Source organism: Thamnophis elegans, chromosome 2 (assembly GCF_009769535.1).
Source record: "Thamnophis elegans isolate rThaEle1 chromosome 2, rThaEle1.pri, whole genome shotgun sequence".
Lineage (NCBI taxonomy): Eukaryota > Metazoa > Chordata > Lepidosauria > Squamata > Colubridae > Thamnophis > Thamnophis elegans.
The window spans coordinates 153,724,095-153,748,619 of NC_045542.1; the positions used below are offsets into that span (position 1 = coordinate 153,724,095).

General features: G+C 44.0%; 1 protein-coding gene across 1 annotated transcript in view; it reads left to right on the forward strand.

Annotated features, from left to right (window-relative positions):
• Nucleotides 1-11,321: 11,321 nt before the first annotated feature.
• LOC116504053 (carnitine O-acetyltransferase-like) overlaps nt 11,322-24,525 on the forward strand; it is a 62,456-nt gene continuing 49,252 nt past the window's right edge. Inside the window, exons 1-3 of the mRNA XM_032210872.1 lie at nt 11,322-11,484; nt 16,652-16,873; nt 22,906-23,024. Coding sequence (XP_032066763.1) covers nt 11,419-11,484; nt 16,652-16,873; nt 22,906-23,024 — 407 coding nt within the window. The 5' untranslated portion in view covers nt 11,322-11,418. The remainder of the gene's footprint in view (nt 11,485-16,651; nt 16,874-22,905; nt 23,025-24,525) is intronic.

A 24,525-nucleotide genomic window follows, 5' to 3' on the forward strand; every position in this document is an offset into this window, starting at 1 on the left:
ATGCATGATGATGATTTTTTTTATTGATGTATGATAATGCATGCTCCCATGTTTGGCTTATGAAAATATGTGCATTTTAAAATTGTATACAAGCAGGGATGTTTCCCATTTTCCTGTTTTGGGGCAATTTTTTATTATTTGCAAATAAAAAATGTTTTTTTCAATTATAGTAGAGCTGAAAGGGACCTTAGAGGTCTTCTAGTCCAACCCCCTTCTCAAACAGGAGACCCTACATCATTTCAGACAGGTGGCTGTCCAGCCTCTTCTCAAAATCCTCCAGTGATGGAGCACCTCCAACTTTTGAAGGCAAAGCTGTTCCACTGGTTAATTGTCCTCACTGCTAGGAAGTTTCTCCTTCATTCCAGGTTGCTTCTCTCCTTGGTTAATCTCCATCCATTGTTTCTTGTCTTCCCTTCTGATGCTTTGGAAAATAAGTTGACCCACCTCCTTTTTGTGGCAGCCTCTCAAGTACTGGTATACTGTTTGGGCAAAATCACACACGTGATGGCAAATAACTAATCTGTGACAGAGCCCTAGCACCAAACTAGAGTTATGAAATGCAGGTAGACTCAATTTACAATTTATTTAGCAATTATTCAAAGTTACAATGTCGCTGAAAGATATGACTTATGATCGCTCCTCGTACTTATGACTGCCATGGCATCCCTGCGGTCTTGTGATCAGAATTTGGGTGTTTGGTAAACAGCATATATTTGTAACAATTGCAACATCTCGGGGTCCTGTAATTGCTTTTTTGTGACTTTCCTAGGTGGCTTTCGACAAAGCAAAGTCAATGGGGAAACTGGACTCATGTAACGTCCATGAGATTTACTTAACAAACAAAGCAAAAAAGGTCATGAAGTCAAATGACTCACTTGCTTAAACACAGGAATTCTGGTTCCAACTGTGGTTGAATGTTGAGGATTACCGGTGATTACTGAGCTGGACTGGATCTTTGGAGATCCAGACCAGTGGTGCAATTCAGCCAGTTTCTATCCAGTTCGGGTGAGCCGGTAGCGCTGGCAGCAAGAGGCTCCACCCACCTGCCTGAATATCAACACATCCCGGTTTTGATGCTCTGCGTATGTGAGGAAAATCCTGCGCATGCGAGGAAGTGGCATGTGCTCTCACATTTGCAAACCAGTAGCGAAGGTACTGTAGGAAGTTATCACCCAGCCCTCTCCCAGAAAAATGAAATATCCTAGGAAATATTGAAAAGGCAGAATATTTATCTGGATGTGAAAAGAAAGAAACATGTTTTAAAAGACAGAATAGCTGCCTGTAGCTTCCTGCCCATCCCCACTTTGTCAATGGGCCATTAAGAAGGCCAAGCTAGTCCACTTTCCATAATAAAGACTTCTCCAGCTCCAGGGAGATGGGATTAAAGCATGATAATATTGGCCCCAACTCACCACATGGCATCTGAGAACTCAACCAAACATGGATTCAAAACGCAGCCTAGAGAGTTGCCCCTGCATGGCCCCATGGGAGTCTGACAACCAATCAGAATACAAGCTCAAGATCAAAGGCCAGAGAGGGCATAAAACCAGGGACTCAGCATCTCAGTCCTTCCTTCTCTTTTCTCCACCAACATTGAAGCATGTGATCACCTTTTCTGTTCAGGACTTAAGCCATGTGGTCCTGTACTCCATTAAACCATCTTTCCAAGCAGCCTCCATGTCTGCAGTGTCTTTTCCCCCCACTTGGAGCCGAACCCAGAAGGACATTTCTTTCATCAATACAAAGTTGATTTCACCCCTGATCCAGACTCATATCTACGTTCAATCACCAAAAATCCATTGGACAATTTTGGGCCAATCACTAAAAAAAAATCAGAAAATAATTTAACAGAATAAATCAGACATGGAAGCACGCTACTGTGAGTTCCTTGGGTATAATTTAATAAACAATAAGCAAATAAAGAGCACGTTGCATAAGCCCAGTGGGAGAAATGACTTGCTCTTTCTCACCAGCATAGCTTCTGAACAGGAAAAACTGCTTGCCAGCATCACAAAAGGAGATTCTGATGATCGTCTATTGTACCGTGAAGCCTCCTGGGAATCCTTGGTGTGAACTGAGTTACAACAGGGCGGAGTTCCCTTAAAAGGGAGGTTCACATAAAACTGGCTTGACGGGTATATCTTCGGGAGTCTCTCCAGATGTTTTGCGGGAAACCACAAGTCCTTTTTAGGTGGTTTGTTTGAAGAAAAGTAGACAGAGACATAATTTATCAAATCAAAATGAAATCCAAAAGATTTCCTTACTGCTTCCCTAGCAGGTACTGTTTCCCTGGCAGGCTGGCTCTGGAATTCCGGGAGTTCAAATCCATAAGTTATAAAAGGGCCAGGGTTCCCCACCAATGCTTTAGAGCTAGTTAGGTTAGGTTTATTGGACTTATATGCCGCCCTTCTCCCAAAGGACTCAGGGTGGCGTACAACATAAAAACACATATTACAAAAGTTAAAAGAAAGATTAAATAGAATATCCAAAAACCCCAATAGACATTTACAATGAGATTTAGAAATTAACAATTAACAATGAAAATTAATAATTAATTTTATTCAGGCCAGGCCGGCTTGTTGGAAAAGCCAACTTTTTAGGGCGCATCGGAAGGAGCGGAGGTCGGGAATTATAAGAAAGGTCCGGGGGCAGCTTATTCCAAAGGGAAGGCGCTCCCACAGAGAAGGCTCTTCCCCTGGGGGTCGCCAGCTGACACTGCCTGGCTGACAGCACCCTGAGGAGGCCAACTCTGTGGGATCGTACTGGACATTGGGAGGCCCCCGATGACAGTAGGTGATCTCACAAGTACCCTGGGCCTAAGCCATGGAGCGCTTTAAAGGTCATAATTAGTACCTTGAATCGCACCCGGAAAACAACCGGCAACCAGTGCAGGCCGCCTAAAAGGGGGTGTAACATGATAACACCTAGCTACTCCCATGACAACCCGTGCGGCCGCATTCTGGACCAGCTGAAGCCTCCGGGTGCTCTTCAAGGGCAGCCCCATGTAGAGAGCGTTAGTGATGTGATTGGGAACTTTGGAGAGAGTTGGTAGTCTAGCCATGATAGTGAACCTGTGGCACGCAGAGCCCTCTCTGTGGGCATGTGCGCTGTCGCCAGCTGCTCTTCTGGTTTCAGGCTTGTGCATGCACGCCAGCCAGCTAATCTTCACATGTGCTGGAGAAGCAGAAACCTGAAGACCAGCTGGCTGGTACAAATACACACATTGGCCAACTGGTCTTCAGGTTTCTGATGCTCTGGCATGCACATAGACTAGCTGGCCAGCACGCATGCACCAGTGGTGGGTTCCAGATTCTGTTGCAACCGGCACGGTTGCAAAGGGCCCCGGTGTCCTCCACATGAACGCACGCAGTGTGCGCATGCATCTTACCTTCCAGCGACGCCTCTGCGAGCCTCCTTGAGGCTCCAGCTGCTTGGCGGAATGTTGCGCAGGCGCTGTATACATTGTGCGCATGCGCGGAAGCCCCGAAGACAGCTCAGGATGACGGGTGGGCGGGTGGACCCTCTGGAGCACCGTACCGGAATGATATCTGGTGATCCGGGCAGGCACTGGTATGCCCGTACCAGGGCGTACCGCCTGCAACCCACCACTGACATGTGCGCGCCCTAAACTGAAAGACCAGGTGGCCGGCATGCACATGTGCACTGGCCAGCTGATCTTTGGGTTTCCGGGGCTTTGGCACACATAAAAACCAGCTGGCTGACATGGTGGCCAGTTCTCTGAAATGGTATTGGGTCTCCTGCTTGAGCAGGGGGTTGGACTAGAAGACCTCCAAGATCCCTTCCAGCTCCATTCTGATTGAAATAAAAATTGAAACATTCATAAGATGGCTAATACGGCTGGCATGGTGAGTCCCAAAATGTCCACTTATCAGAATATAAACAGCTGAATTTGCTTTCTGGCGTCGTCTCTCGGCTTTTGATCTGGGGAAAAGGCAATAGCTCAGAATGGCCAAGGGAGCTTCTGTGGCTGCAGAAAGACTTCGAACCTGGGTTTCCTAATGCCCAGCCGATCATTTTCACCACTTAGACCAGGCTGAGAAGAAGAAACTGTCCTAGAGTCCTCAAGGCAGCTTCTCTGGCTGAAGAGGGACCTAGCACCAAGGTCTATTGTTGCCAGCCCAATATTTTCACCCCAAAACCAGGCTGAGCAGGAGGAACTGTTCCTGAGTCCCTCAAGACAGTTTATGTGGCTGAAGGGACACCTAGAACCTGGGTCTGCTAGTATATCAGCCCAACATCTTCACCACAAGACCAGGCCAAGAGGAACGATCTGGCCCAGAGTCCTCAAGGGTTACTGGGTTGAAGGAAGACCTAGAACCTGCATCTCCCGAGTGCTAGACCAACATTTTCACCACTAGACCCAACTGAGAAGGAGGAATTGTCCCTGTCTCCAAGAGACCTTCTGTGGCTGAAGGGGGAACTAGAACCTGGGTCTCCCCACTCCTGGTCCAGCACCTTCACTGTCTTTTACACCTATTCCCAATAAAATGTATGCATGAACAATGAAGGGCAGCCAGCTTGTGCACACCTCTAGATGGATCACTCTGCGCCCCAGGATGATGCTTTGGGAAACATTTCTCCTTCCAGTCCCATTCCCTGCACTTGTTAGAGCTTAGCTTGGTTTGTTACAGACAGGATCTCTTCTCCCTTCCAGAGGACAGCCTCCGTATCCCAACCTCCTTGGGAGGGGGATCTGATCTTGATGTCCATGTGGCCTGCAGAGTTTAAATTTCACAACACCCAGAAATAACAACAGTCGCCACCCCCTGTGGTTATTGGTTGCCAGAGTTATTCAATATTCTTACCTTCTAAACACAAACAACAACACTAAGAAAATCCGGAATGTTTTTATGCCCTCAGGGCTGGGACTGGTGATCTGACAAGTGGTATCTGTACTTTTCAGACAATTTTTTTTTCAGGGTTTCCAGCTGTCAAGGAACAGAGACATGAGAGTTTGCAATACTGCAGCGCTCCTGCAGCAATTCTTTTTAATGGCCCTGTTTTTTAGACATCAGCAGGTTGAAAGAGAGAGAGGGGAGGGGGAGGAAGGGAGGGAGAAGGAGGGAGGGAGAGACAGAGGGAGGAAGACAGAAAGGGAGGGAGAGGAAGAGAAAGTGGGAGAGGGAGAGAGAAAGGAGGATTGGTGGGAAGGATGGAGGGAGGAGGAGAGAGAGGGAGGGAGGGGGGAGTGAGAAAGGGAGGGAGGGAAAGGGAGAGAAGAATGGTGAGGGGGAAAGGGAAGAGAGAAAGATAGAGGGAGGGAGAGAGAGGGAGGAAGAGGGAGGGAGGGAGAGGGAGGGACAGAGATTTTCTCCTAAGTTTTTATTATCTCTAGGCTGTCAATAAATCTTTCAGGGCAGGGCCTGCAAGGAATTCATGTTGATTCTGGTTTTCCATTGGAGTCATATATTGTTTCTATAAAATGAAGGAAGTTTAGCAATGAATTGTCAGCATCTGAAAGTCTAAGGGAATATTTTTATATTAAACCATTAAAAAAAAACTCTAGTTCCTCTGACACAGGGTGTTGACTGAACCATTTAGCTTTGGTTTAACAGCAGCAAAAAGGAAATCTTAGATTTCTCCTGCCTCGGGGACTTAATACAATGTGGCTTAAAGCAACTTGTTGCAACTATTCCAGCTTGTTCAATAAAGTATGATAAAACCAATCACATGGGTTAAAAGCGACTGCATATGCCGTTATCTTAATGTGATGCTTTCGTCAATAAATTATACTAAATGGACATCAAGCCACTATGTCTTGTTTAATAAATTATGATCACAACAAACTATGAGGGCTCTAAACCATTCTATAGGACTTAATGCAATATTTCTTAAAACTATTTTCTACTCAGGGCTTCTTCCTATTTTTAAAAATCATGGAGGACCACAAATCAGCTTTTGTTTATCTGGGTTATATTTATGTATATTTACCATATTAAAAAGTAGAATTGATGCCATCACTGCTACTACCTCCTCCTGTCACCATAATCTTACGGGAATTTAATATTGTATTATTTTTCAACACAGGCTGGCAAACCATTTTGATTTTGTGGGTTGTTGAAAGCACGGGGGGGGGGGGCTGACCCCCCCCCCAAGATTTTTGAGATCACTTTTTAAAAAAAATCTTTTTTGGTCAAGTTTTTTATTTTATATTGTTTACTGTATATACTCGAGTATAGGCCGACCCGAATATAAGCCGAGGCACCTAATTTTACCACAAAAAAACTGGAAAAGTTATTGACTCGAGTATAAGCCTAGGGTGGGAAATGCAGCAGCTACCGGTAAATTTCAAAAATAAAAATAGATACCAATAATGTTTTTGAATATTTATTTCAAAGAAAAACAGTAAACTAGCGGTGTATTCAATGAAATACTTCACTCACCTCATGATGCTGATGTCCCGCTGTGATGATGATGTCCCGTGCAGCCGCGGGAGCGATGTCCCGCCTCCTATGACACACGGCACAGTGATTCCTATCATTGGATCACTGTACCAGAGGAGGTGGGACATCGCTATGTGGCTGCTTGCCATAACAAGGAGGAGGTGGGACATCGTTGCAGAGCGGCAGGAGGGGGAGGAAGGGGAATCGTAAGACAGCCCTGCATTACATTAGAACGTGAGGAGGGGGGATGGTGCGGTGCGCGCTGCGCGGCAAACTGACACAGAGGGAGGGGAAACTCACAGGGGCACCGGGCCATTCGCGAGTGTCACCCAGCGGCATGGCCCCACCCCTTTTTCTCCTCCATTTTGGGCAAATTTTTCACTGACTCGAGTATAAGCCGAGGCGGCTTTTTTCAGCCCAAAAAGTGGGCTGAAAAACTAGGCTTATACTTGAGTATATACAGTATATATATGAATGCATGAATGGTGTGATACCCGAGTATCATACATTTCAATACAAATAGATATAGTATTCTTACTCATAATTATTACATTTCATTTTCATGATTTCGTATTATTTACCCATATCTCTTACTACTGCCCTTCAGTTCTAAACCGTCTTCTTACGCTTTCATATATTTTAATATATTGATATACATATACTATATTTTCCCTCTTATTTCTATCTCTATTTTAACTCCCACCCCCATCACCACCTTTTTCCTCCAAAAACAAGACAAGGTCTTATTTTCTTTTGAACACCCCCCCCATAAGCACATGGCCTTTTTTTCGGGGAGGTCTTATTATTTTTGAGGTCTAGGAGGCAGCGAGCAAGCTGCTGTGTTGCAATATTTTTGGGTAGGGCTTATTTTCGAGGGAGGACTTATTTTAGTGCATGCGCTCAAAAGCCCAATTGCACTTATTATCTGGGGAAGTCTTATTTTCAGGGAAACAGGTATTATATTCAAGTAACACCATCTTAATGTTTTTCTCAAGCCATTGCTGATTCTTTTTTTCCAAAAATTTTTTCTCTTACATAGCATTTTAAGTATACATTCACATAGTTATTATTCTATACATTTATCATTCTTATACACTTATTATTTCATTTAATAGGTTATAATATACAATTTGGGTTGCTCTATTTACTATCCCTTCTTCCTCTTGTAACCCCACCTCATTTTCCCTTTCTTTTCTCCCTCCCTCCCTTCTCTACTTTCTTCCTCTCCTTCCCTTCCTTCTTCCCTTGCCTTTCTCCCGCTCCTCCTCTTCCTCTTCCCCTTCCTACCCTCTCTCTTTCTCTTCCTCTCTCTTCCATCCTCCTCGCCTTCCTTGCCTCTTTCTTCTTTCCCCCATCTTCCTTTCATGTTCTCCTCCTTTCTCTCTTTCTTTTCTATTATTGTCAGTGTCTCTTTCTGGCCCCCAGTTTATATTTCCTTGGGATGGTATTTCCGCAGACCCAAATATAATTTGATATCATTTCTTATTCCCTTACCTTCGCCAATTAGAGCCAAGGTGGCGCAGTGGTTAAATGCAGCATTGCAGGCTGACTGCTAGATCAGCAGTTCAGCGGTTCAAATCTCACCGGCTCAGGGTTGACTCAGCCTTCCATCCTTCCGAGGTGGGTAAAATGAGGACCCGGATTGTTGTTGGGGGCAATATGCTGACTCTGTAAACCGCTTAGAGAGGGCTGAAAGCCCTATGAAGCGGTATATAAGTCTACTGTTATTATTATTATATTATTATTGCCAATCTATCCCAGCTATATTTTCTTCCCCTTTATCTCTTGCTTTCTTCAATACATTAAGTTGACCACAAACTATAATGACAGAATAAATGTATGAATAAATATATAACTGAATAAACATACAAATAAATGTAGTCATTAAGAAGCAATAACCCTCTTTCTCCTTTTAAGATTCACTTGATCTTAGCCGCCCACCCGATTTTAGTTTTATGTTAACAAAATAAAGTCACAGTTAAACATTGTCACAAAGTTACAACCCTGAGAAGTTGCAGCCATAATAGAGAAATGAACAATAAATTTGCCTCTTAATAAATTCAATCAATACTGGTAGTCCTCAACTTAAGGCCAGAATTGAGCTCAAACTTTTATGTTGCTAAGTGAGAAATTTTTGAGTTTTGTATCAATTTACGACAGTTCTTGCTACCGTTGTGAATCACTGCAGTTGTTAAATTAGTAACCTGATTGTTAGATGAATCTGGCTTCCCCATTGACCTTACTTGTCAGAAGGTCACAAAATGACATGACCTCAAGAGGCTGCAACCCGTCATAAACCTGAGTCAAGCATCCAAATGTAAATCATGTGACCATAAGGATGCAGCAATGGTCATGTGTGCGCAAAATGGTCATAAGTCATTTTTTTCAGTGCCGTTGTAACTTTGGTCACTAAAATCACTAAGGGTCTACCAGTGTACACTCTTTTGCAAGGTTACCTCCTCCAGCTATGTTTTAAACTGAAGCGCACCAGACTTTCCAGCTAACCTGGCCCTTTCTATATTATAAACCTGAACAATTCAACCCTGTGTTGTGCCACTTTCTGGATCGGGATGCTCTGTGAACAGTCACTCATGCCCTCATCCTTTCTTGCCTGTAACACTCTCTACATGGGGCTGCCCTTGAAGAGCACCCAAAGGCTTCAACTGGTCTAGAATGTGGCTGCGGGGGTGATCATGGGGGTACCTAGGTGCTCCCATGTTACACCCCTTTTAGGCGACCTGCAGTGGTTGCCGGTTGTTTTCCGGGTGCGATTCAAGGTACTAATTATGACCTTTAAAGCGCTCCATGGCCTAGGCCCAGAATACCTGCGAGACCACCTACTGCCACCAGTAGCCTCCCACTGTCCAGTGCGATCCCACAGAGTTGGCCTCTTTAGGGTGCTGTCGGTCAGACAATGTCGGCTAGCGACCCCCAAGGGGAGAGCCTTCTCTGTGGGAGTGCCTTCCCTCTGGAATGAGCGCCCCCCGGAGCTTCGCATAATCCCCAACCTCCGGTCCTTCCGGTGCGCCCTATAAAATTGGCTTTTCCAGCAAGCCGGCCTGGCCTGAATGGAATAAAATATAGGATTAATTTGGTTGTTAATTTTAATTTAATTTTTAAATTTTTATTGTAAATATCAATTGGGATTTTTTTGGATACTTTATTTAATGTCCCTTTTAATTTTTGTAATATGTGTTTTCTTTTATGTTCTATGCCGCTCTGACTCCTTGGGAGAAGGCCGGCATATAAATCCAATAAACCTAAACCTAACCTATGTGATAAACTTAGAGTGGGTGTGATACAGATGGAGTATTCAGCAGGTTCTGACTACTTCTGGAGAACCGGTAGTGGGAATTTTGAGTAGTTCCGAGAACCGGTAAATATCAACCCTGACTGGCCCCACCCCCATTTATTCTCTGTCTCCTGAGTCCCAGCTGATCAGGAGGAAATGGGGATTTTACAGTACACTTCCCCTGCCACACCCACCATGCCATGCCCACCAATCCACGTCCACCAAGCCATGCCACACCACGCCCACTAAGCCACGCCCACAGAACCGGTAGTAAAAAAAATTGAATCCCACCACTGGTGTGATGCAGGGGTGGTATTCACTTACCTTCCCTACTGGTTCACAAATGTGAGTGTGTGACCATCTCCATGCATGTGCTCAGCCTTCCATGCGCTTTTGGTGAAAAAAGGGCCTAAATGGGGCGGGTGGGCAGGGCCACCTGCGGTTGGGGCAAATTAGTCCGAACTGGTAGAATACCACCTCTGGTGTGATGAAAGCAATGACCAGTTTAAAAAAACAATATATTTTTTTAAAAGTTTTCTTTTCTCGCATGCTAGCCCATTCCTTCTCAGTGCCAAGCAGGGGAAGTTGGCTGGGGAATTCTGGGAGTTGAAGTCCACACATCTTAGTCCAGCCAAGGTTGAGAAAAACAAAGCTAGCCTAATACTGTAGGATTTCAAGTGGTCTCCCACCCAAGTTCTTTGCCAAGTCCAGCCACTTGTCTGAAATGGAATAAGGTCTCCTGCTTGAATAGGGGGCTGGACTAGAAGACCTCCAAGGACCCTTCCAGGTCTATTTTGATTAACATTAACGTTTGCAGCACTCCCCCGTAACGGTTGCAACCCCTTTAGTTTCCACCTGCAGCTACGAAGTACCCATGATCTCCCGGCATTGAGCTTCTCCTTCCTCTGTTTAAAGCAAATAATAACAGTGTGTTGTTTCTCTGTGTCATATGTGGGTATGCAGGCATGTGCATAATTTTTATTTATTTATTTATATTTTTGTCATGTTTAGGTAGCGTATAATGGAGGTGGCGACCCTTTGAGAGCTGTATGCAACGAAATTTCATTTTAATGTATGCCGATTTGTGTACATTCCACGTGCGTTGGACTAGATGACCAACAAGGTCCCTTCCAACTCTGTTATTCTATTCTACTCTACTCTTTTTGTTATCCTATCCTATCCTTATTGCTATTCTATTCTTACTGCTATCCTAATTCTTAATTCTATTCTATATTATGCTATTCTACGCTATTCTGTTATGTTCTATTCTATTCTACTCTATCTATCTCTTATCCTATCCTATCCTGTGATTCCATTCCAATTTCCATTTCCATTTGCATTCTGCATATTGGAAGTGCTGATCCTTTTGAGAGCTGTAATGCAACGAAATTTCTTTTTAATCCAATGCCCGTTAGTGTACATTTAAAAGGACAATAACATTATTCGATTATTCTGTTTTTCTTCTAATAATAGAGAACCGATCCAGAGGGAAAAGAAACCTCCGATTGCTCTTTCCAGGGAGGATCGGGTTGTGGGGAGGGAAGGTGGGGAGACAGATCGAGGGAGGCACCCTCCCCTCTCCCCGCTTGCAGTTTCCTCCCCCTTTGCAGGAAGTGACACACGTTCGCAACCGGGTCAGCTGGGATTCCGCTTGGCTCGCAAACCCACCCCTCGCAACTTCGCAAAGCCTGGGTTTTCAGGAGGGCGCATGGGATTCCTGCAATGGGAAGGTGGAGGGCGTTGTGGCGGCCTTGGGGCTGCGGCCAGAGCAACCTCTCGGCGCCTACGGTCAGTAAAAATGAAAGCTCTCCGAAAGCTTTTGGGGTTTGTTTTGGTTTTTTTTGCAAAATGCCTTGCTTTTGCAGGCGAGCGCGTGCAAAAGTTAAGGCGGGGTTGTTTTTGCAACAATTGCCACCCGCGCGCGGACGTGCAGAAGGCAACGCTTGCCCATGGAGGCGGGGAAGGTGGGGTGGTGGTGGTAGACCCTGCGATTTGGGGAGGGAAGGGGGAGAGTACCCCCGAAGGGCTTTAAAGGGAAACGGGGAGTCGCGGGCAAACCGTCCTGGAAAGCGATCCCGTGCAAAACCAGCCAGGATCTCGTGTAAGGCGGCTTTCCGTGCAAGCGCAGCCAGCTTCCCCCCCCCCCCCAGCTCTCCCCCCCCCCGTTATGCTTTGCTTAAGCGCGAAACCTCCGAGGATCCAGATGGCTGGCAGGCTGGCTTTGTCCATTGCGGGTGGGGGGGGGGAGATAAGTGTTTCCTTCCCCCTCTCCTTCCACGGAGGTGGTGGTAGCTCCCGATCGATAAAAATTAAGCGCATTTAATGCCATCGTCCTTCGATTAATGGTATAAGGAGCCTTTGATTTGGCCGCGCGGTCTGAAGGGCGAAATTTGATCTCGGTTTTCCGCGGTGGGCGTTATAAATCATGGTAATATTTATAGATCGTTCTAACCCCTAGAAATTGTATTGTATAATAATATAAACTATTACAAATAATTGTAATGTGTGATAATAATAATTATTATTATTACAAATATTTTATAATTGCATTGTAAACAATGCAATTCTAATCATAGGAGGATATATCGCCGTGCCCTGCTTGTATTCGATCGTGGGTTAATTATCTTTCGGTGAAGCAAATAAAACTCGTTTAAATGCAGGTTTGCTGTATCGCTTTAAGAGGAGATCTGGAAGAAAGAAAACGACTGCGGGGGGGGTGGGAGGGGGGATGAGAGTCAGATAATCGGCATAAAACTACCATGGATTGGTAAAAGATTGGTTAAGTTTTCCTTACTAGACTTAGAGGTGCCTCTTTTTCTGAATTCTTTCAGCATTCACCACCAAATCTTTTTCATTCCAATTTCCCGCTTATAACCAAACTGCTAAATAAGCAATGATACCCTCTGGATTTGTGTCTGGGATGTGGACAGATACAGGAAACCAGGTTTTGGGAGGGGGGGTGGGAGGGAAGGAGCTGCTTCTCTGAAGTCTTTGAAATTCTAGTTGTTTCTAGTCGTTGAGACTTGGTAGGTAGGTGTACAACTTTAATAGATGTATCTAAGTCTAAGATACAGTAATTTATCTCCCTATGTCTTGTAAGAGAGATCTCTGGGCATCCGGGTATAAGCAATTTAAGGGTCTTCCCCCCCACATTAAGAAAGCATGTAATAGTCAAAGTTTTAGCAGGCTGTTTTAACCAGGGTTTATTGGACTTTGTTGAGTCCACATGTTATGTTAAGCCCTTAGCCACCCATTAATGAGAAATCATCTCACTCAACCCAAGGAGCCAAATTCTAGATTAAAAAAAAAGTTTATTGGGGAAATACAGGAACAAAGAAAAGGATGGTTATACAAAAACGCCCAATAAAATCAAAATAACCTGTTTACATAAACATTTTTTACCTCCTTGAATTAAGATGTGGGATTCCCAAAGATGTTGGAGGTTCATTGACCAGAATATAGTTGGAGAAATGTCATCAGGGCTTCCTTCTGCGTTGAAGTTGATAGGCAGGGATCTCTTTCCTGGTTCTTCCTTGGAGTGCTTCTCTGTTACAGAAAGTGGGAAGGTGGATCAGAGCCAACCTCTTTGGGCAGAGTGACTTTCATTTTGTCCAATCAAAGCCAGTCAGTCCTCTTTCTCTGATGTCTTAGATCTAGCTAGCAAATCAGAAATTACCTTAATGGTTAGACCCACCTTCATAGCAAGGTGGAACAATTTAGTGTAGTTTAGTGTTTAGCTTGTATTATATCAGTGGAAATCTCATTTGAGGAAACAAAATCTGAATATAGAATAGAATAGAATATGGGAATGGAATAGGAATAGGAGTATAGAGTAGAGATAATAAGAATAGAATAGAAAATGGGAATGAGATAGGAATAGGAGTAGAGTAGAATAGAATAGAAAATGGGAATGGAATAGGAATAGAGTCGAATAGAATAAGAATAGAATAAGAATAAAATAGAATAGAATAATAATGGAGTTGGAAGAGACCTTGGAGGTCTTCTAATCCAACCCCCTGCTCAGGCAAGAAATCCTATACCATTTCAGACAAATGGTTCTCCAATCTCTTCTTAAAAACCTCCAGTGTTTATTTGTGCCTCACAGCACAAAACTAATTTATTAGTTAAGATAGTTAAGCAGTTAAGATAGCGGAGTATCTAATGCCTAAAGAGTTTAAACAGTTACATGTTAAAATTACAAATGTTTCCCTTCCTCTCTGCAGAGGAGCCATTATTTTCCCATGCTTTAATTGTGATTTTTCTTCCATCATTATCCTGTAGGGAAAGTCTAGCTGGGATACTGGTGTTTATAGGGAGGTATCTCCCCAAACAACTAGATCAACCTTGATCCCTGCCCATTTCATCGAGATGGCTGCACCGTGGGCCTTGTTTAATGATGCCTCTTTCTCCAGGCCTGTCTCTTAAACGGTAGTTCAGAGCAAGGTAGATGGGGCAATCGTTCCAATGAAGTGAGACATAGAGAGCATTGTTTGCTATTCCTAGAGCAGGCCTCCAGTCATCGGTGGTGAAGGGGTATGAGAGTTATAGGCAGAAAATACATGGAGAGAGCATAGAGAACAACCTTGGAAGACAGACGGGTTGAGCTGCTAAGGTCAAATAAGAAAGGCCCGAACCCAGGCCAAGAATGTGAGCTGAGTAAACATTTCAAAGGAGCCCCTCCCAAGCTCACATGAAGATAAAGTGAGGGAGGTGGAACCAGGTAGAGACTTGGGAAGGTTCGGTTACTACCGCTACTATAATAACTCTGATTCTGATCTACATGGCTGTAGGGGATGACCAAGATGGGCCTGAGGGCCGGGTGAAATACATCATTAGTTTAGAGCCGTGATGGCGAACCTGTGGCACGCGTGCCACAAGTGGCATGCAGAGCCCTTTCTGCAGGCACACAAGCCCAGCTCAGCTCCACTGCACATGTGTGTGCACCTCCCGCTGCCCTGCTGATTTTTGGGTCTCTGCTGCATTTGGGGCGGGGTGCATTGGGGGGGAGCAAGGGGGGTGCAGACCCCCCCCCCCGTGGCCCGTGTTCCCAGGAGGCTGCAGGGAGGCCTACTAGGCCCAAAATGGATGTGGTGGATGCAGCACAGCCCACCCCCCACGCCCCATTTTTGCTTCCAGGAGGCTGCAGGGGGGCCTACGAGGCCCAAAAACAGGGCATGAAACAGGGTTGCAGGCGCAGGGTCGTGGCACATTGCATTATGGGTGCATGCGGGCGCATGCACGCTTTCGGCATGCGATGACAAAAAAGGTTAGCCATCATTGGTTGAGAGTCTCTAACGCTCCTGTAAGGGACCTAAGTGGAGACCCCCTTGAATTCCGTTGACTTTTACCTGATGCCAATTTGCGTTGCCCAGATTCTTACATATTGGTAGCATGAAATAAACTTGTAGTACGTTTGAACTCTTATCTTGGCTTCTGACTTCAGGCATCTGACAATGGCATTGGTTTCTGTTTTTTTAAATAATTTTTTTATTTTATTTTTAATTTTCAAAACAAACACAACACAGAATCCTCTTTCTTTGCATACTGTAGAAAGTGTATCAGTTGGTTACAAAAAACCTTCGTGCATCTCTTCCACAGTCATCAAGCATAATTCATATTAATTCAAATATTTTAACTCAGATATATTTATACATATTACCATCATCATACCTCCCTTTGCATTTGACTACAATTGTTTAAATGTCCATCATAAAATATACCAAGATTTAAAACATAACCACATACTGGATTTCATTTGCTATTTCTAAAATCCTCCAATAACACAATCCTTATGGCCTATTCTAGCTAAACATCCATAATATTTAGTAACAAAAATTTCTAATCCTCCTTTCCAAATCATTGTTTACAATTTACATCCAGTTTCCTTTATGTTGTGCGCACACACACACACACACACACACACATACATATATATATGTTGTTATCATTATCCCTCCTTTATTTGACTGTATCAGGTATCATAACATTTCCCCCCCTAATAATCAAAACTTAACTAAATTTAATTTAGTTCTTTTTTATTAGCTTTTATATATAATCAAAAAGATTTCTAATCTCTGTTTCATGGGTACCATTTAAATATTCATACCCAATTATTACTTATCATAACAATACATATGTATATATTATCATTATCAATTATTTATTTGATTATATCTATTGTCACTAAATTTCACTAGTTTTAAATTATGCACTTCCATCTATCAACCTGTATCTTTCCAGTAGCAAAACAGTCACATGTCTTCTGCCATTTGTGGTATCAATCCTCTAATCATTTTCTTAATCTCGTTTCTTAATCTGGCCTACCTGATAGAGCTGACAAACCTATCTGACACTAGGTTTCTTGCACAAATCGGCACAAGATAGTCTATACAGGTAGTTCTTGACTTACAACCATAACTGAGCCTGTAATTTTGGTCAGAAGTCAGGATGGTCATTAAGCAGATCACCAAGTGACAGTTTTGCAGGGGTTTTTTTGTGGCAGTTGTTTAGCAGTGTTATAACCTATTTTTTTGTGACAATCATTAAAGGACCATCACAGTCTTTAAGCCAATCCATTGTTTGCAATGGGATGTTTTTTGCCAGAAATGAGACATAAACTCCAATTTCCAGCAAAAAAACCCATCAAAATGTGCTCACATGACAGCAGGATGATGCAAACAGGAGTATATGCGGGCCCGTTGCCCACACTCTGAATTTTGATCATGTGACCATAGGAATGCTGCAATGGTCATAAATATGAAACATGATTGTAAGTCATTTTTAAAAAAAAAACTTTTTAAAAACTTTTTTAGCTAAATGAATGGTTGTAAGTCCAGGATGTAATTGGGTTTTGGGGGTATGGATTGATGGGTTATAAGAAGCCAGCTCCAGAGAAGAAAAAGTGCTGATTAAGCAAATATGCCAAGTTCTCTCTTGTCTCCTTTTGACTTTCCAGGTATTCCAGTACCGAAATGCCTCTAACTTTGCCTTCCTCCGTCAACCTGTGCCATCGTTGGCTCATACCATGGCCCAGTACCTGCGCTCCCTGGAGCCCCTGGTGAACCCCAAAGATCTGGAGCAGACGCGGCAGCTGGTGGCAGCTTTTGAGGCCCCAGGTGGAGAAGGAGAGAGGCTCCAGGTGCGGCTGAAATGCAGGGCTGCCCGCATGGAGAACTGGGTAAGGAAGGGGAATCTGGAGGGCAGGGGGTGAAACCATGGATCCCGGAGGGGCGGGGGCGGCGCAGTGGCTAGAATGCAGTTTTGCAGGCAAACTTTGCCCACAGCCTGAAGTTTGATCCTGACGGAACTCAAGGTTGACTCAGCCTTCCAATAGTCAGTAAAATGAGCACCCAGATTGTTGGGGGCAACATGCTAACAGACTGCCCAGAGAGCGCTGTAAAACGGGGTCCCCGATCCCAGTGGCCTATTTGCAACCGGACCATGTGAGCAATGCACTGGCACGCACACATGTTCAGTTAGTGGGTGCTTGCATGTTCGAGCATTGGGCTGGTACGCACACACATGCAGTTCAATAGTTGAGCTGTGTGCGCGCATCCGTGCCGTCCCGCTGCTCTTGTGAGTTGACGCCAGCCCACCACTTGTGCAGTGCACCAGTGCCCACACGTGCACACCAATCCACCACTTGCGCAGCCTGCTACTCCTCTCTAGCTGGGTTGCCAAGCCATAAAGGTTGGGGACCATTGCTTTAAAGCACTATCATCATCGTTTTTTAACAACCCCATAATCCCTTGCAGGGTGGAGTCTGGGCAACTGAATGGAGCTAGCAGAGTATTTACTGGCCAGATGCCCTTCCTGTCGCCAATGCAGAGTTTTGTTCAGCAGATATATTCTCATTGTGCCCAGAGAGAGAAATATCTGCCTCTACTTAGGATCACAGCCTCCGATTGTGAGGCCACCACACCACTCTGCTATATAAAGCACTATGAAGCAGTATATAGATCTAAGGGCCATTGCTATTGCAGTGTTTCTAGGCATTCTTATCCAATTCTTGTTCCTATGGCACTATGGGAAGATTGCAAATTCTGAGTCGTGGAGAGGAACTGCAGGATGAGGGTGCATCATCAGTTCCCATTTTGCTACCCTGGGAATGGCTCCTTCCTCCCACCTGGTGCCCACCAGATGTATTTCAACTGCAGCCCCCTCAACCAAAAAAATTCTACAACCACATTGTGGCCTTTGGGAACCAGATGTTCCCAAAGATGCTAAATTCTAAATGCTCCCAAAGATGTCTATGGAGATTCTCAGTCATCCGGGTCACGGTTGTCCCAAAGGTGCTTTTTCAAGAGGCAACTGGACTTTTGGGTTTTTTTTCTTGGAAGACCTTTCACTTTTCATCCAAGAGGCTTCTTCACCTTAAATCCTTCCATTCCCCACCATCTAGTCAGACATTTAGCTTTGTAGCCTAAGATGCCTGATTTTTTTTAAAAGTGTAGTTCTTTATTTCCAAACCAAAATCCTCTCCATGCCAAAATCTTAAGGGTTTGTTCAGCCTTCGTACTAATGGGGAAAGTGGTGAGGAGACTAATGGGGAAAGTGGTGAGGAGACTAATGGGGAAAGTGGTGAGGAGACTACTGGGCACTACTGCCCCCCCCCCCCCCAAGTTGCTTATTTGATGGTATGGGAACTAAAGAGCTTGCTCTGTACTTATCTTGTCGCAGAAATGAGCTACCAAGTGGATGCAAAGTTCATAATGATCAATAGAGGGTCTACTTAGGAGCACTCGCTGGGGGCAAGAGGAGAACAGATTAAAATGGATGTGACAAGGGTTGTTGTGCAAAAGTTACAACTCAGATACTTGCACCCGATGTTGGACCTCAGGTACACAGTGGAAGTGTTTGCACGACGGCTCACGGCATGGGATTCACTGCCTAACTTAAGAACCATTGTAGTTTGCACTAGATTCTATCGGGTCTTCTTCCCACAGTATCTGGTGACCTCCAGATGTAGTGGATCAATCTCTGCACATCTGGAGGGCATTAAGCAGGGGAAGTCATAACTATATACCACTAAAACACTCGTGTCTGTTTGATTGTTAACCTTCAATTGGGCGAAAGCCTGCATCATGGGGCAACATTTTTCGAATCAAAATTTCGAGCCTCAGATAGGCTCACTTATAAAAGCCACCCAAAATCCAGGATCCATAATTCCCTTGGGATTGGAGTTTGGCAAGTTGTGGCTGCTTCAGTGCTACGACCCCTCTCCCCATCACCACAGTAAGCTGGAGTCATGGCGTTCGTCATTTTCAGTGCTCCCTGCAGGGTGGATTTGATTTAAATCAAGTTGATTTAAATGATGGTTTAAATCCCTAGTAAAAAGGCTTGATTTAAATCATGATTTTTAAAGAGCAGCTGTCATCTCTGTCTTGCAACAGCTCCTCCTCCAGCCCGCTGTTGACTCAACGACAGTCCCAATATTGCAGAATATGCAGTATATGCCATATAACTAAGCTTCATTTCATGCTGAATAAACTAAATTATTAATGCGTCTTAAATAGAAAACTATCTTTTTTTTACTCCAAAAGCATTTTATTAAAATTAATTTGATAATTTAAAAAAATTCTGATTTAAATAAATAATCTGATAATTTTATTTTTTAAAAATCGATTTTTACCCACCCTGGCTCCCTGCCAGCTTCCCACAAGGAAAGCCATTGGGGAAGCCAGCTGGAAGTCGAAAGTTTATTTATTTGTTATATTTATATGCCACCGTCTCACTGTGGAATGCATCTCTGGGCGGCTTGCAATACAAGCAATATAAAGCAATTAAAACATTAAAAAAATGTTGACGTGTTAAAAGTTGTTCCTACTTTTACTGCTTTTTTGCCTAGCTGTGGTCATTTTGTTCCTCTGTTTATATAAGGAAATGTCTCTGAAATAATGACCCAGTGGGTCACGGGTTGTCTAGTTTGAATGAGACAATGGAACCACTAACACTTCCAAGTGTGTGTACCAACAAGCAAACATGACACTAGGCTTTTATCTTCAGTGGTCATCACAGAGTGTTCTTGTCCTTGTTGTTTTAATGACCCTTTGCGTCATTAATTATCAGGGAGCTGATAATTAATAGTTTGGAGGAAAAATATGAAAAGCTTTTTCTTGCTTTGGTCCACTGGAGCTGGACTTCCCTTTTAGGGAGAAAGTAGAATGTTCAATCCATGCCCGACCAACTTTATTAATTATCCCAGCTGGATGTGGCACTAATGCAAAAAAATCAGCTGGTGCAATTTATATAACTTATTTTTGTTGCTGTCTAAAATTTTATTTTTTAACCCTAAAAACATGGCATGTTCCCTTCCTCCCACCCCCCTTGGAAATTACAAATATAAATTCCTTGATGCAGAAACTTACACTCTGCAAAAACGGTTTTATGCATTGCTTCAACAGTTTTCACATATTTTAAGTTGATTGTTCTGGACCTTTGTGGCTTTATTTATCTACTAATAGCATTTATTGGCTGCCCCCATGTGGCCAATTCAGAGTAGTGTACATCAGCAAACAGATACAGAATATCTCAATAATTAAAAACAACTGAAAACTCATTAACAAAACAATAAACATGTTCCGAATGAGGTGAGTTACTCTAAATTACTCTGAAATAACGTTTTTTTTATGAGCCATCCTGAGCACAAGGAATTATTCCTTAATTATGGGGCTGTCAGCATGAAAGCCCACCTCTGATCTTATTACGGAAAAAGTATTGATATTAGAAATGAATTTTTCTTCATTACAACCAAAAGGCAGAATCCTATTGGGTAAGTCAGTCCCTAATATATCCGTGTGCATAATATACTGGTCTGTTTTTTTTTAAAAAAAACATGTTTGCATCATTGTAAATGTAATAGGAATAATTCCAACAGTGTAAATAGCAATAATGAATTTCTCTGGGTCTGTTGATCTATTTAAGTTTACAGAAATACTTATAAGCATAAACGGTCCAATTCCAGAGGCTCCAGGTTTGTGATGGCGAACCCATGGCACAGGTGCTACAGGTGGCATGCAGAGCCCTCTCTGCGGGCAAGCGAGCAGTTGCCAAGCTTAGTTCCACTGCGCATGCGTGCGTGCCTCCCACCGGCCAGCTGATTTTCATGTCTGCTGCGCATGCGGGAGACACGCATGCATGCACGAGGGGATCGCGCAAGTATGTGCGGAGGTTGGGGAGGAGCATGGGGGTGCACCCTGCCCTCCTGTTTTTGGTTTCAGGAGGCTTCGGGGAGGTCTTCTAGGCCCAAAATGAGATGTGGCGTGTGCCCCCCCCCCCCGGAGCACTTTTGATCCCAGGAAGTTGCAGGCTGGAATTGTGACTGAAACCTTTCCCACAAATAGCACATTCAAGGGGTTTCTCTCCTGTGTGAGTCCTCTGGTGCTTCACCAGCAGGGGTTGGTTCCTGCCAGTTCTAAGACAGTGCCGTTTAGAACCGGTTCCAGCTCCCTCCCCCCGCCTGTCCGCACATCATCAAGATGAAGAGCGAGAGGAGGAATTCTGGGAGTTGAAGTCCACAAGTCTTAAAGCTGTCAAGTTTGAACACCCCTGGGGTTTTTGTTCTAAAGGGTTAGGAGTGCAAGGGTCTTGTAACTTGACAGCTTTAAGACTTGCGTGCTTCAAATGCCAGAGTTTCTGAGCCAGCAAGACTGGAGGAGGAATTCTGGGAGTTGAAGCCCACAAGTCTTAAAGCTGTCAAGTTTGAACACCCCTGGGTTTTTTTTTTCTAAAGGGTTAGGGGTGAAAGGGTCTTGTAACTTGACAGCTTTAAGACTTGCGTGCTTCAAATGCCAGAGTTCCTGAGCCAACATTTTGGTTGCTAAGCAAGAGCATTGTTAAGTGAGTTTCACCACATTTTACAAGTTGGCCGCACCCATCCAGTCACATGACTGCCAAGCCCCTCCCACCCAGTCACATGGCCAGCAAGCCACTCCCACCCAGTCACATGGGGCAGCAAGCCACTCCCACAAAGCAGGCCACACCTACAGAAGAGGTTCTAAAAATTTTTGAAACCCACCAATGTTCACCAGGCTGTAATTCTCACTGAAACAAGGCATGTGCAGGGGAGATGTCACATATGCATTGCATTATGGGTGTGGGCATGCTTGCGGCATGCAAGGACAAAAAGGTTAGCTATCACTGCTCTAGGTTTTTTGTAGCTTCACATATTTTTTACTCAGTAGAAGCGAAGCACGACTGTAGTTGACCCAAAATTTCTGTTGTTAAGCAAGATAGTTGTTAAGTGAATTTTGCCCCATTTTACAACCTTTCTTGTTATTAAGTGTATCACTGCAGTTTAGTTAGGAACACGGCTGTTAAGTGAACCTGGCTTTCCACTGGCTTTGTCAGAAGATCACAAAAGGGGATCACCTGACCCCAGGACACTGCAACCCATCATAAATAGGAGTCAGTTGCTAAGCGCCTGAATTTTGATCATGTGACCATGGGAATGTTGCAACAGTCATAAGTGAGAAATAGTCGTATCATTTTTTTCATTGCCACTATAACTTTGAATGGTAACTAAATGAATTGTTGTAAGTCAACAACAAAAAGTCAACAAAGTATGTCTTTTTGTCTAATGGCAACAGGATAGAAATCAGGGTAGGGATATATATTGCAAACTTAGTTGCATGCTGCATCCTGACGCAGCTGATGCAAATTTTATAATCTGGGTTTGTGTGATGACGTCATGAAAGATATACCTTCACTGTGGCTTCTAACAGTTGCCTATGCATCCCGTAGACCAGTGGTCGGCAAACTGCGGCTTGCGAGGGGGGGACAGAAAGAAAAAGAGAGAGAGAAAGAGAAAGGAAGAAAGAGTAAGAAAAAGTGGGAGAGAGAAATGAAAGAAAGAAAGAAAGAAAGAAAGAAAGAAAGAAAGAGGAAGTGGGAGAGATGAAAGAAAGAAAAAGAAAGAGAACTTATGACCACAATTGAGCCCAAAATTTTGGTTGCTAAGTAAGAGCGTTGTTGAGTTTCATCACATTTTCAAAGTTGGCCATGCCCACCTGGTCACATGACCACCAAGCCACTCCCACAAAACAGGCCACATCTCTTTTTGGCTCTCAAAAGAAATTTAAATCTTTGTACTGTTGATATTTGGCTCTGTTGACTAATGAGTTTGCCGACCACGGCCGTAGACCTTCCTTCCCCACACATTCTGACAATTGATTGATGACGCATATTCTAACCTTACCTAATTCATCCTAGATCAGAGATTGGTGGATTCAGACAGCCTACTTGGAGAATCACCTTCCCCTGGTAGTTCACTCAAGCCCAGCTGTTGTCCTGCCCAAGCAGGATTTCAATGACTGGAGAGGACAATTGAGGTGAGACATCTGGTGTGGGATTTTTTTTAGAAATGGCTTGGGTCAAGATGTCATGTCTGTTGAAGGAAGAATCAAGCCTTTGGGAAGAAAAGGGAATGACGGAGACAGTGATTGAATTGATACATCGGATTCAACCATGGTTTAACCCAGGGGTGCCAAACTCGATTTCATTGAGGGCCTCATCAGGGTTGAGTTTGATCTTGGGGGCTGGGATGGCCGTGGCCAGCTTGTCATCACTCGTGTCATGGCCCCATCTGTGGGGCCCAAGCACTCTGCCAGTGAAAACAGGCTCCCGAGCTCCATTTTCAACGGTGATGGCCTCCTGCCGCCCTCTTCCAGTGAAAATTGAGCTCCGTTTTTGCTGGTAGAGGGCTGTAGGAGGCTGTTGTGGCTGAAAACGGAGGTTGGGAGGGCCGTGCGCAGCCCTCATGAACACAGTGTTTGCTGGCTGAGGTACCACGGGCTGCTCCTTTGCTGTTTCTAGGGCGGTTCTGCGGGCCATCTCTAAGCACCACACGGGCCGGATCTGGCCCCTGGGCCTTCAGTTTGACACCCCTGCTTTAACTAATGTCCCAAAGGTGCTTTTTCAAGAGCCAACTGGACTTCCTTGTTTTTCTTTAAAGATGCTTTGCTTCTCATCCAAGAAGCTTCTTCAGCTGTGACTGGATGTCGGGGAATGGAAGGATTTATATTCCTTGCAGATAACGCCATTTGCATTCTTTTTAGAGAGTCGTTGAGGCCGCCTGGAGGTTTATTTGTGTCCTGAGGGTCATCTGAGTGGTGCAAATGAGTGTGGAGCCTTCTTGGAACTGTTAAAAGGACTGGGTCGTAAACTGGAGATAGATGATGTCATATCCCTCCCCCTCTGTTGAGAGAGGGCTGTTCAACTTCGACATAGATGGCCTCTTTGACCCCTCTTTCAAACTAGTGATCCTCTGTCCAAAACGTGGGTTTTACTGTCTTCAAAAAAAACCCTCCATGTAGCCTCAATAACTCTCTAAAAGAATGCAAATGACCAGCTGTCTGCTAGGAGTATAAATCCTTCCATTCCCCACCATCCAGTCAGAGCTGAAGAAGCTTCTTGGATGGGAAGTGAAACATCTTCAAAGAAGAAAAAAGAAAGTTTAGTTGCAGCTTGGGGAAAAAACCACTATTTATCCTATTTGGATGACTTGAGAATCTCCATAGATGTTTAACCAATGGTTTCACCAGTGTTTTGGGAATAAACCATAATTTGCTAAGATTCGTTTAACATGCTGAACATATTTTACATATCCTTGTGCCTGGGCCTTCAGAACATAAACACACAAAATATAAAAACAAAGAAAATATGGGACATTTTGGAATGCATTGACCCATTTTTAAGATCTCCAGGATTGCCTTATTTCATGGTAGGGGCTCTGTTGTGTAACATGACTTGGATGTGGTTTAGCGAATTGGGTGAGCTAGCCAATTAGGTATCCAAACTATGGTTGATGGTTTAGCATGTGGCAAAAAGTTG